The 14,414-nt window shown below is 34.7% G+C and overlaps 1 protein-coding gene across 1 annotated transcript in view; it reads left to right on the top strand.

The window, feature by feature from the left end:
• Positions 1-9,337, top strand: part of TMEM38B (transmembrane protein 38B) — a 49,987-nt gene extending 40,650 nt beyond the window's left edge. The window contains exon 6 of the mRNA XM_047768095.1: positions 8,583-9,337. Coding sequence (XP_047624051.1) covers positions 8,583-8,795 — 213 coding nt within the window. The 3' untranslated portion in view covers positions 8,796-9,337. The remainder of the gene's footprint in view (positions 1-8,582) is intronic.
• Positions 9,338-14,414: the final 5,077 nt, after the last annotated feature.

The following is a 14,414-nucleotide window of genomic DNA, read 5'->3' on the forward strand; positions in this document are numbered from 1 at the left end:
GAGTTTGGAATTTCATTAAATGCTTTGTTTTTTTTTTGTTGTTGTTGTTTTGCTTTTTAGGGCCGCACCTGTGGCATATGGAGGTTCCCAGGCTAGGAGTCTAATTGGAGCTATAGCTGCTGGCCTACGCCACAGCCACAGCAGTGCCAGATCCGAGCCACATCTGCGACCTACACCACAGCTCATGGCAACGCCGGATCCTTAACCCACTGAGTGAGGCCAGGGATTGAACCCGCAACCTCATGGTTCCTAGTCGAATTCATTTCTGCTGTACCATGACAAACTCCCACTTTGTTCTGTGTTGGTTAAAATAATTCTCTGGTTTTTCTCCTATAGTCTGTTAATATAGTGGATTACACTTAATGATTTTTTAAAAATGCTATATCAACCTTTCATTTTTGTGATAAACTCCACTAATCAAGCTATATCCTTTTTGTGTATTACTTGGATTCAGTTTGCTAATATTTTCCACATACATTTTTCCACTGTGTTCATCAAAGATATTTTCTTTGTCATTTCTTTGTCTGGTTTTTGTATCATCATAAGACTGGACTCATTAAATAAGTGGAGACATGTTCAGTTCTATTCTTTCTGAAAGATTTTATGTAGATTTGGTGTTATTTTAAATATTTGATACAGGACAATTCAGATTTTCCATTTTATTTGTATTCATTGGCAAATTGTACTTTTCAAGGAATTTGCCATTTCACTTAAGCTTTTGATTTTGCTGACATGAAATTTTTAACAGTAGTTCTTTGTTGTCCTTTAATGTCTGTACAATTTGTAGTAATGTCTCCATTTTTATTCTTGGTATTGCTCATTTGTATCTTCTCTTTTTTTCAAATTGGTCTAACTAGAGGTTTATTATTTTCATCAATTTGTTTGAATTACCTAGCCTTTGCTTTCATTGTTTTCTGTTTTATATTTCCTTAATTTCAAGTCTGTATTGTGTCCTTCCTTGTATTTATTTTGGGCTTACTTGTTCTTTTACGATAAAGAAAATATTGATAAGTTTGACTTATAACACTTTTTTTTTTAAAGTTGGCATGGTAAAAACTACCAAGACAGAGTCAAAAAGCAGCTGTTAAACTGTGATAAAATAGTTGTAACATATATTACAGAGGGCTTGTATTCCTAATATGGAACAACTTCTTAAAAAATAAGGGATAAAGGACCAAACATGTAATAGAAAATTTAAAAAATATTTATCAACAGACAGTTCACACAGAAAAGATATGAAGATGCCCCTTAAACATATGGAAAAATGTGACTTGTTCATTTGGGAATATATTAATTAAAGTAACAGATTCAATTTCTCACTTATCAGACTGGAAAAAATTAAAGTCTGTCTATATATCCCATTCACAAAGAGAAGCAGGCAGCAGTTTCCGTCATGGCTCAGTGGCTTATGAACCTAACTTAGTATCCATGAGGATGCAGATTCAATCCCTGGCCTTGCCCAGTGGGTTAAGGATCCGGCCTTGTTGTGAGCTGTGGTGTAGGTCGCAGATGCCGCTTGGATCCTGCGTTGTTGTGGCTGTGGCCATGGTATAGACTGGCGGCTACAGCTCTGATTTGACCCCTAGCCTGGGAACCTCCATATGCCGTGGTACAGCTCTAAAATGACGAAAGACAAAAAAAAATAAAACAACAACAACAACAACAAAAAACCCCAAAGAAAATCAGGCACTTTTTCAGTGTTTTCTGGTTATTCTGGTATGTTTGTTTTCTTTTCAACATTTTCTCAGTTTTTTGCATACTGATATGAACTTTAATGGCAGTTTGTTTAACTTCATAATAAAATTGTATTCAGTTTGTAAGATGACTTAAGGAGTCATCAGGACAAAAGCATAGGGTAAGGTAGGAGTGAGGACTCATGAGATTTTCTAATACTTGGAGAGGGAAGATCGAGAATGGGAAACTGGAAAGAAGTTGCTGAAAATCAGGAGATGGTATTAAGAAGGATAGACTGAAAAAGGACTAGTTAATGTAGAATGCTTTTGAGAGGTGTATTCAGATAGTATGGTATATTGTTGAATACGTGAATGAGGGGCAGAGATAATAGGCCCATTTGGGGACAAATGGACATGTAAACAAATGTGTACAAATAGACACATAAACTTTGAATAAGACACAACTCTATTCTCAAGATGTTATTATCTCAAAAGAAACATGAGATACTATACTTTTAAACTTTATGAGGATAAGGACTAAGTTTGTTTCATTTGTCACTGTCTCCCTAGCATTGTGTCTGGTGCATGTAGTGGATTTTTAATGTGTATTAGTTGATTGATTGGTAAATGACCAAAATGTTTTTTCCTAAGTTTCCCCTGTATTTAATTTTTCTGTATGTACTTATCAAACACTATACTACCAGATGAACAATTTATTTAACCAGCTTATTGAAAAGGAGATTTATAAAAATGAAAGTATTAAGATTTTTTTCTTTTTTCTTTTTTCAGCTTCCCTGCAGCATATGGAGTTCCCAGGCGAGGGATCAGATCCAAACTGCTGTTGCCACCTGCTCTGCAGCTGTGGCAGTGCTGGGCCCTTTAACCCACTGTGCTGGGCTGGGGATCCATCCTGAGTCCTGGCACTGCAGAGCTGCTGTCAATCCCACTGTGCTACAGCAGGAACTCCAAAATCTTAAGACTTTATTTATATGACAGTCATTGAGGTTTATAATTAGTAATGTCTGAGTGAATGACATCACCAATGAAGAAAACATAGAGTGACCAGAAAACCATCAGGAGTTTGTTGTAGGGCAAGATGACTTTCATTGGAGGGTGTTTAGGAGAACTTCATGGAGTAGACACTTACTACAAAGGATTGTTTAGATTTGAGCAGGTGGTGACAGAAAGAAGTATTTTCTGGGTGAAGAAAAACTAATCATGTAAATTTTTCTTATCTGCGTATAATAGTCTGAATTATTCATATGAAGTAGGAGTTCTGTTTTTTTTTTTTTTTCTTTTTACTGTACTTTAAATGCTAGGCCCTATAGAGGATATAAAAGTATATTTGTGCCTTTGAGGAACTTGTATATTAGGTCACATTTTTCTGGGCATATTTTGAAATGAGGTAATATGAGATATAAAGAATGTGGAAGTACTTTAAACAGTTTCTTTACCAGAATTAATTTATATTTTAGGATATGTTTAAATGTCAGATTATTTTTTAGGGCTTTTACTTTTTTAGATTTCCTTCTCTCTCTCTTTTTTGGCTGCCCTGGGACATAAGGAGTGTTTGGGCCAGGGATCATATGCCACTTGGCAATGCCAGATCCTTAACCCACTGTGCCAGACTGAGGATCGAACCTGTGTCCCAGCACTCCAGAAATGCTGTTAATCCCATTGTGCCACAGCAGGAACTCCTCCTCCCCTTTTTAATAAGCAGGTGACTATGAAGTCAGATGCTATTTAATTTAGGTAATATTCTTTTTCTTTTAATAGTTTGCTAAATAAGGAGACAGTTTTATATTTTACTTGTAAAAGAATAAGGGGTCATTACATTTGTCACCATTATGTATGTGTCACATTGCTGAGTCATGCCCTGATAAGAGGCTGAATACCCAGAAATCCATCCATGAACCTCCTAAGTCTATCTCACCAGTAACTTGTGATGTCAACAGTACTTCTCAGCTGAGTGATGAGTCTGCTGGGAGTGGAAGGTCTATTATAACCTTTGAAAAATACTTAGTATAGTTCATGTTCTCAGGAAATACTTTAAATTTTGACATTCTTTTTTGGATTTTGTAAAAAGACATTGCTGTTTTCCTGACAGTAGACCACTGTTTAATCTGAATTCTTTTTTATTGGCAATCCATGAAGTCAAGCTATGACTGGAATACTTACGCTAGTATATCTCATGTAACCATTTATTCTAAGGAATAATTTAATGTAAGGAAATTTTTCTTAAATCTTAACCACTAATGGCATAAACTCAAAGGTTAACATATTTGGTTTCTTCTCACTCTATATGCTTTCTAGGTGATCATATTTGTATTCATGCCTTTATCTTTTTCTTGTATGGTAATGACTTCCAAATCTATATCCCTTACCTAAAGATTTCTGGACAGACCTCTATTCCTGCACTTACTCTTTACTATTTTGTAATTACTTTATTACTTGCCTATCTCTTGACTAGTCTGTAAGACGCTTGAGGGCAGGGACTACATTCACCATTATTTTGGCAGCCAGGTTTAATGCACAAGCAGATTATTTTAATCTTGTAGATTTTAGGCTTTATTAGTGCTAATCTGTTTCAGATTTGCCCATCTGAAATGTGACCCTTTGGGGTGTCAATTTAAGCTTTGAGGTGTGTACCCCTTGGCAACTCCACCTTGCCTGGCCTTGAACTGCCACCTGCTGAAGTGTCTGCTCAGCCCTTTGGCATCTCAGCTATTGTTTTTTGCTAGGTTTTTGAAATCTATTTTTATGTTGGCACAGTTTAGTATTGGTAAATTCCTCCAAGACAGAGATTATGCATGGATTTTTGGGCTTACTTACATGTGGTTCCCTCCTCTTTAAGATATTATTGCCCTCAAGTCTTAAGTGCTTTGCCCTTCTCATGTTCCAGCCTCTGCCTCTTTAGCCCATTTGCGACTTCTGCATTTCATTCCCCTATGCTATGAATTGACACATATCGTTAAAAGAAAAAGCCAGCCTAAATGTGGAGTTTACTTTATTCATCTTCCTTTTTTTAGGGATTTTAATCCCACTAGGTTATGCCCATATTGGTTGTTATCTAGTATCTTTTAATAATTGTTTCATGTGTTTGTGTCTTTTATATTGATTTTGTTGAGATATTGAATCTGATATACACTATTTAGTCATGGTTGGCCTGTAGTTTATGTGCGTGCATTTAAAAAGTTCTTTTTATTTCTATTTAGATAAAATTTATAACAAAAGTATCTATTTAAAAGTATACAGTTTAGGAGTTCCCATTGTGGCTTAGTGGTAACGAGCCCAACTAGTATCCATGAGGATGCAGGTTTGATCCCTGGCCTTGCTCAGTGGGTTAAAGGAGCTGGCATTGCCGTGAGCTGTGGTGTAGGTCGTGGACATGGCTTGGATCTGGCATTGCTGTAGCTGTGGCATAGGCCAGTGGCTGTAGCTCTGATTCAACCCTAGCCTGGGAACTTCCATATGCTGTGGGTGTGGCCCTAAAAGACACACACACAAAAAAATTAAAAAGTATACAATTTACTGGCATTAGTATGCTCACAGTCTTGTGTGTGCATGTGTTTTTAATTTATATCCATGAAGTTACATTGTACCTTTTATTCTTAAGAGACCACTGTGAACACTTAAATGCCAACAAACTGGACAACTTAAAAGATACAGATAAATTTCTAGTAACATACAGTCTACTAAGACTGAATCACAAAGAAATAGAAAATCTGAACAGTCCAGTTACTTGAGATTGTATCACTAATCAGAATTGTCCCAACAAATGAAAGTCTAGGACCAGAGAGTTTTGCTGGTGAATTCTACCAATCATTAAAAGAATAATTAATACTAATCTTTCTCACATTCTTCCAAAAATAGAAGATCAGGGAATGTCTTCAAACTCATTTTAAAAGGCCAACATTATCCTGATAGCAAAACCAGACAAGAGTGCCACAAGCAAAAATTACAGGGCATTATATCCCTCATAACATAGTTGCAAAAACCTTCAACAAAATTTTGGCATACCAGATTCAACAGTACATTAAAAGGATTATACACAGTGATCAAATGGTACTGATACCAGGGATACAAGGATGGTTCATTATCTGTAAAAAAAAAATCTATGTGATACATCATATCAACAAATTGAGAGATAAAAGCTATAAAATTATCTCAATAGATGCAGAAAAAGCATTTGACCAAATTCAACATCCGCAGGAGTTCCCATTGTGGCTCAGCTGGTTACAAACCCAACTGGTATCCATGAAGATGTAGGTTTGATCCCTGGCCCCACTCAGTGTGTTAGGGATTTGGCATTGCCATGAGCTATGGAGTAGGTCACAGACGCAGTCAGATCTGGCATTGCTGTGGCTGGGCAGCTCTGATTTTACCCTTAGCCCAGGAAATTCCATATGTCGCAGATGTGGCCCTGAAAAAAAAAAAAAGAAAAAGAAAACGGCAATCATATATCACCATCTACTTATCCCCCCCAAAAAAATCTGAACAAAGTGAATGTAAAAAAAAGAAGGAAAGAAGGGAGGGAAGAAGGGAGGGCAGGCATCCAAGTTGGAAAGGATGAAGTAAAACTTGCTATTTGCAGATGACATGGTATCATTTAATAGAAAACCATAAAGACTCGACCAAGAAATTTTTGGAGCTAGTAAACAAATCCAGTAAAGTTTAAGGGTAAAAAGTCAGTATGCAAAAATCTGTTGCATTTCCGTACATGAATAACAAGCTATTAGAAAAAGAAATTAAGAAAACAGTCTGTTGTGGATAAGCAATGAGATCCTGTTGTATAGCACAGGAAATTATATCTAATCACTTGCAGTGGAACATGATGGAGGATGATGTGAAAAAAAGAATGTATATAATATGTATGGGTCATTTTGCTGTACAGCAGAAATTGACAGACTATTGTAAATCAATGTAACTTAAAAAAAAATTAAAAGAAAAGTATGTTGCATCAAAAGAATAAAATGCCCAGACCAAGGAGATGAAAGACCTGGATGCTGAAAACTGTAAGACATTAATGAAAGAAATCTGAAGAAGATGCAGATAAATGGAAAGTTCTTTTAATGCTTGTGGATTGGAAGAAATGATATTGTTAAAAATGTTTATACTACTCAAGTAATTTATAGATTCACTGTAATCCCTATCAGAATTCCAATAGCATTTCTCACAGAAATAGAACAATTCTGAAATTTGTATAGAACCCCAAAATACCCCAAATAGCCAAAGCAGTCCTGAGAAAGAAGAATAAAGCTGGAGCCATCATGCTCCCTGATTTCAAACTATGTTGCAAACCTGTAGTAATCAAAACAGCATGGCATTAACATAAAAACAGACACCAATCAGTGGAACAGAGTTGAAAGTCAGAAATAAACCCACACATGAATGGTCAGTTAATTTATGACAAAAGAGCCAAGAACATATAATAGCAAAGGGATAGTCTCCTCATTAAATGGTGTTGAAAAAACTGGCAAAATGGTAGACAGGCACATTTACAAAATTAACTCAAAATAGATTAAAAACTTAAATGTATGTTTTAAAACCATAAAGCTAAAATAAAATAAAAGTGGTAGGCTCTTTGACATCAGTCTTTGCAATGATTTTTTTGAATCCTACATCAACAGCAAAGGTGACAAAAGGAAAAATAAACTAATGGGACTACATCAAAGTAAAAGACCAGCACAGCAAAGGAAACCATTAACAAAATGAAAAAACCTCCTGAATGGGAGAAAATATTTGCCAATCATGTATTTGATAAGGGGTTAATATCCAAAATATATGAAGAACTCATATAACTCAATAGCACAGAATATAATAATTCAGTTAATAAATGGGCAGAAGACATGAATAGACATTTTTCCAAAGACATACAAATGGCCAACAGATACATAAAAGGATGCTCAATATCACTAATTGTCAGGGAAATGCAAGTAAAAACCACAAAGATACCACTTCACACCTGTTAGAATTTCCTTCTGGCTATTATTAAAAAGACAAAAATTAACAAGTGTTGGTGAGGATGTGGAGAAAAGGGAACCCCGATACCCTGTTGGTAGGATGTAAATTGGTGTAGCCATTATGGAGTGTCCTCAAAAAAGTCAAAATAGAACTACTGTATGATATATCAGTTCCACTTCTGGGTACTTATCTGAAGGAGACAAAAACAGAAAAGATATGTATACCCCCATGTTTGTTGCACACTGAAGTGTGATTTACAGTAGCAGAACATAGAAGCAGCCTAAGTGTCCATTGATAGATGAATGGATAAAGAAGATGTGGTATGTATACATACAATGGAATATTATTCAGCCATAAAAAGAATGCAGTCTTGTCATTTGTTACAACATGGGTGGACCTTGATGGCATTGTGCTAGGTGAAAAAATGAGATAAATACAAATAATCTTATATGTAGAACCAAAAATTTTTTTCAAAAAAAACCCAAGCTCATAGGTGTAGAGAATAGATTTTGGTTGCCAGAAGTGGGGTGGGGGGCATGAGTTGGTGAAATGGGTAAAGGGGGTCAAAACGTACAGACTTACAGTTAAAAAAAAATAGGTCATCTGTGTGTAGTGTATAGCATGGCATGGTGACTATTGTAATACTGTATTGCATATTTGAAAGTTGCTAAGACAGTAGATCTTAAAAGTTCTCATATAAAAAAATTTTGTGTAACTGCATGGTAACAGATGTTAACTAGACTTATTGCAGTGGTCATTTCACAATACATATTCATATCGATATCATTGTGTTTTACACCTGAAACTAGTATAATGTTATGTCAGTTGTACCTCAATGAAAAAAAGGGTTTTGAATCTTCTTTTTACTTTCCCCTCTCAGTTTTAGGAAACAGAAAAACTTTTTTATTTAAATTCAAAATTGACCTTTTTTTTTTTTTTTTTCAGATAACCATGATGATTACAGAGTCTGCTGTTATGCCTTTTGCTCCTTTTGAGGATACGTTGAGTCGGATGCTGTTTGGCTGGCAGCAGCAGTTTTCATCATGTGAAAAGAAAAGTGAAACAAAATCTTTCAATGGTACTGGTTCATCGACTTCAAAACCTATACCTAATGCTTCAGATAAAGTTAAAAAGAAGCATACTAAGAAGACTGAGTAAATTTACTTGATGACCTTTTAGAAGGCAAAAAAAAAATTCTTTTTCTTATCTACCTTGACAGATTGTGATAAGTATTTCTATGTAAATGATGTAAAATAAAGATTATATATAAGGAATGGAGGTGACAAAAAGAAGGAACTTCTTTCTGTTTCAGGGAGACTGTCCCTTTCTGGATTGTAATTTCTTAAGTGTTTATGAGTATATCATGTGAAATTGTTTTTCTAAGTTATATATAAAAGATCTTATTGTGATTTTTAAAATAGTTTTATATTGATAAAACAAGGCTAGATATTTTTAAATGTCAAAAAGTAAACCTATTGTCATTGCAAAATAGCAAAAATTAAAATCTTATTGTTTAATCTAGATATTTTCATACATATTTTTTATTTGAATCTGTGTGAGCTTTAGTTCAGCAAAAGTAGACTTACTTTCCATTATAATTCTTAGATCTGAACAACAATACCTGTTTAATTTTGAGCACTGGGAAGAGTAAACCTTTCTGAACACTTTATATTATGAATGAAAATAAATTATTAACATATTTTAGATATAAACATTGTATTTTTTGCCCACATTAAATGGAAATATCTGGAATTTTTTTTTTCTAGTTGTAATTTTCAGTGACAACAGAGTACTATTAGTTCGAGTCTTATTTTTTATTTTTTTGCTTTTTAAGGCCACACCCATGGCATATGGAGTTTCCCAGGCTAGGGGTCTAATTGAAGGTGTAGCTGCTGGCCTATACCACAGCCACAACAATAGAGGATCTGAGCCGCATCTGCAGCCTACACCACAGCTCATGGCAATGGGAGATCCATGACCGGGGGTTGAACCTGTGTCCTCATCGATGCTAATCAGATTCTTTAACTGCTCAGCCACTATGGGGACTCCAGTGTGAATCTTAATCTTGTGTTTATGCCCTTGTTTATACCGTTTCTTTTTTCTCAAAGGAAAATCAGGGGTATAATTTTTAATGAGTTAAACTAAGCCCATGTTTAGCTTTAAGTTTTAAGGAGCCTTTTTTTTTTTTTTTTCTTTCTCCTTAAAACACATTTGTTTTAACTCTAGGAGAAATTATTCTTCTCATATATTCTTAAGCATTATTTCAATTAAAAAATTTCACCTTTTCAGTTCCCTGGTGGCCTAGCAGTTAAGGATTTGGCATTGTCACTGCTGTGGCTTGGGTTTAATCCCTAGCCCTGGAACTTCTGCATGCAACATGCGTGGCTCCTCCCTTCCGTCAATTTTATTTCACTTTATGTCTCCTTTCTAATGGGTACTTTTCAGCTTTCTAGTTGAATGTATCTTACTGGTTTACATATGTTTGTTATATTTTAATCTATGTGTACATATATTATTAATCTTATTTTAAATTAAAACTAAGTACCTTCATGTGAAAATGCTCAGCTCTAATGAGAATTGTCCTCAGGCTTTGGATAGTAACCAGCTAATTAAGAAGAAACAGAAACTAAGATCTCATATGGCAGTAGTCTATTCGAATAAAAAACAATGACATTAAATCTGTTTCCTTATTGGACAAATTATAATAATATAAGAAGAAGAAAAGGTACTAAATAATGTTAGATTTTCTTTGTTTTGTAGTTTAAAAGTCCATGATTTCCTTTACCAGGACCATGAGCCTGCAGTGAGTTAGTATGTATCAAGCATTTTTGGATGGCATAGAAGTACTCAAATCATATTCAAGTTAATAGTCGTTGGTTTTAAATTTTTTTTTGACAAATATAAACACCAGCAGGGACTATACTTTTCCTTATTAAAAAAAAAAAAAAAGATTTGATAGCCTTGGGATGCTAAGAAGTTTGTTTTTAATATTATGACAGAAGACATCAAATATTTAAGAGTTCTGTGTTATACTTAATACTCTTGTAGTTAAAAACTTCAGAGTTAACATGTTGCTAATTATTTACTTAGTTTTGAAGTTTGGGTTTAACTGTAGTTAAAATGGTAGGAATCTTATTTTACCCTTGTATTAAAAACAAATTTATTAAAATAAGTTATTTAGCACCAATGGAGTTTTATATTATTTTAATGTTTTCTCTATTTTTCTTGAGTTAGGAGTTTATAACTCCTTTGGCATTTTGACTAATATGGTATATATTGAATGATTACTGTCTGAATGAGATGTACAAACTTATTAATCTAGGTACGCATCCTATAACCTTTGTTCCAAGATTCTTAGGGAAAAAGCTGTACTGGAGAACATGACTTAGGCCTGAATGAAGCCTCCCACCCTGAATCTGTTCATGTTGTCTGAGAGACTTGATTGGCATATTATCATGCTCCTTATCCAGCATGTTGTATAAATGAAGCCTGTGGGCCTGCTTCACACAGACAGTCATAGGTGGCACTGAGACAGTCAAGCCTTGAATAAAGGGAGACAAGAAGCTGGCAAACATGGTCTGGCTTAACTCAGTGATCTCACCCTCTAGTAAAATATGGCCAAATTAATATCAAATTCTTATTTGTCAGATTAATCACTCTTCCTTTCAGAGATGTAAGGGTTGGAGAGGGATCACATACATGAAGTGAGCAGATTTCAGTGGAAATTTCAGCTTTCCTATAGATAGAGCGCAAAAACTGTTGAAAAGAGGTGAGAGGTTCCCTATTTAGTGTCTATTTTTGTCCATTCCTTTAAAGCTTAATGTTATTCCATTAAAATCTACCTCAAACCAAAGTTGATTGCAGTGATGTGAGATGTTAAAAATGCAGTAATGTTAAGAGAAAAAAACAAACAAAATGTGATAAAATGTTCAAGATTGCTCTCTCTCTCCCCCCTTCTCTCTTGGTATTTACATTTTGCTGGTGTTAAGACATCACAGCAGACAGATGTGTTCTTGTGGTGATACTATAAAGGTTATGAGGATATATATTAAGCAGAATGCAAAGATAGAAATTTAGAAGGTTGGGGGTACTTGTTAAGTAGGATTGTTAGAAAAGGCTTTTGTGTTAAAATTGTATTTTACCAGAGACCTGAAGGAGGTTGGGGATGAGGCCAGGCTGACATCTGTGTTAAGTGCAGGGGTCCTTCTGTTTTTTCATAAACTTGAGTTAAATTATGTATTTTTTTCCAAAAATTGTTGAATTTATTTTTCTTATTTAGTACCATTTTTAAAAAAAGTTTAAAAAAGTTGTAGTCTTTTTAAAAAATTTTGTTGAAAGGTAGTTGATTTACAATGTTGTGATAATTTCTGCTGTACAACACAGGTGATTCACAGTGTAGGTGTTATGCATGTACACATATCCATTCTCTTTCAGATTCTTTTCCCACATAGACTATCACCATACTGGGTAGAGTTCTCTATATATGTTACAGCAGGTCCCCGTTGGCCAGTCATTTCATATACTTCACTGTGCATATGCCAAGTCTTTAACAGACATATTTCTTCGATAGAATTTTTGTTTTCCTAGTTTGTTCTTTTTTAAGATAAAATTCACATACAGTGAAATGTGTAAGTTATAAGCATGTATTTAAAGATTTGGCAAGTGCATACAACTATATAGTCTAAATGCCTATCGAGAACATGACCAGTGCCTCAGAAAATTTCTATCTAGTTAATCCACCCTGCCAACTGAACATAAATAATATTGTGCAATACAGCCTCTTTGGTGTAAGACTTCTTTGAAACTCAGTATAATGTTTTAAAATTCATTCCTCTTGAATTTATCACTAGTTCATTCCTTTTTAATTGCTTAGTAGCATTCTATTGTATGAATATCTCACAGTTTATTTATCCTACCGGTGCATATCAGGGCTGTTTCTAGTTTGGGGTGTTCTGAATAAGCTGCTGTTAACATTTTTGTACAAGTCTTTTGGGAAACGTTTTTATTTCTTTTAAGCAAATATATAGGAGTAGAATTATGTTTAGATTTATAAAAAAAATAAAAATCACTCGACCTTTTTTCCTAAGTGGTTGTACCATTTTCTACTTCACAATAGTGTGTGCAGTTCCAGTTACTCTACATCCTTACCAAACATTTAATTTTGTCTATTTGGAATGGTTTTGTGGGTTTTATGGTTTTAATTTGCATTTCCCTGATGATTAATGTAGAGCACTTTTTTGTGTCCTTATTGCCCATTTATATGTCTCCCTCTGTAAAGTGTCTCTTCAGACTTTTTGCCCATATTCTATTGGATTTTTTTTTTTTTTGATTAAATTCTAGGAGTTCTTCATTTTGGATATCCATCCTTCGTTAAAATTTGCATGTATTTTCTTTCTGGTCTGTGGCTTACCTCTTCATTTTTATAATGATGTCTTTTAATGAGCACATGTTTTTAATTTTGAAGAGGTCTAATTTCCCAGATTTTTTTACTTTATAGTTATTATTTTCTGTGTCTTAAGAAACTTTTGCTTACCTTCAAGTTATAAAGATATTTGCCCATCTGAGGAACCCCAAATTAAGGAGCACCTAGCTTTTATTCTGAGAAACACTTAAAAGAGAAACATTTTATGCTATTGTGTAATAGTTCTGTTGCTCAGCAGGTCATTTAGCCTAATTTTTGGTTCTTCTCAAAAATTATTATACATCTTAGGTATGTAGTCACTTTGTGCTTGTGCTAAAGCTTATGTATTACAGGAATTTAAGACTTCTCTAGTTTGTCTAGAGAGTTTCTTATGTAGGCTTGTTTGTGGTTTATCAAACCCTCGTATTTAGAAGAGATGGTAAATAAGAATATGACAATAGGAGTTCCCGTCGTGGCGCAGTGGTTAACGAATCCGACTAGGAACCATGAGGTTGCGGGTTTGGTCCCTGCCCTTGCTCAGTGGGTTAACGATCCGGCATTGCCGTGAGCTGTGGTGTAGGATCCCGCGTTGCTGTGGCTCTGGCGTAGGCCGGGGGCTACAGCTCCGATTCAACCCCTAGCCTGGGAACCTCCATATGCCGCGGGAGCGGCTCAAGAAATAGCAACAACAACAACAACAACAACGAGACAAAAGACAAAAAAAAAAAAAGAATATGACAATAGAAAATATTTTTTAAATAAAATAAAAAATCCTCTAATCTCAATCTAGGTGTGAGATTGATTGGGAAGTGCATATTTGTAGTGACAAAATGTGGACCAGTGTGAAAATCAGTACAGCTCAATTAACAAAGCTAACTGTCCAATAATCCATGACAGTACAAAGTAATGTGGCATACTTAATTGAAGATGAAAACTCTTATTTCCTACCTTTAAAAAAGAAGATTTAATTCGGATTAAAAAAATAGTCAATTCATGTGGTGGGATTATGGTTCCGTGTAGGAGAGAGAAAGTGGGGGACTCCTGTCACTTCATATAGATGTGTTTTTACCCTTGCAGAATTGTAGTATTAGTAAAGAGAAGTTGATAATGGGTATTTGTATTTTATAAATATTTTGTATAATCATTGAAAGTTTGACTTAAAAATTTAATTTAGTTAAATATCAATGAAAGGAGATTGTAGACTGAAACCTTTTCTTGAGAATAATACGATGTGAAAGGAATAGGCTACAGAGGCTGATCAGCAGCATTGTTATATTGACATCTTAATGAGTTGTGAGAGGAAGTACATAACATCTTGATTAAATTTGCAAGGGCCATTAGGTGTTATGAAAGCCTGTGCAAGTGATGGGAAAAAA

This window comes from Phacochoerus africanus, chromosome 2, assembly GCF_016906955.1.
Source record: "Phacochoerus africanus isolate WHEZ1 chromosome 2, ROS_Pafr_v1, whole genome shotgun sequence".
In the NCBI taxonomy this organism is placed as follows: Eukaryota; Metazoa; Chordata; class Mammalia; order Artiodactyla; family Suidae; genus Phacochoerus; species Phacochoerus africanus.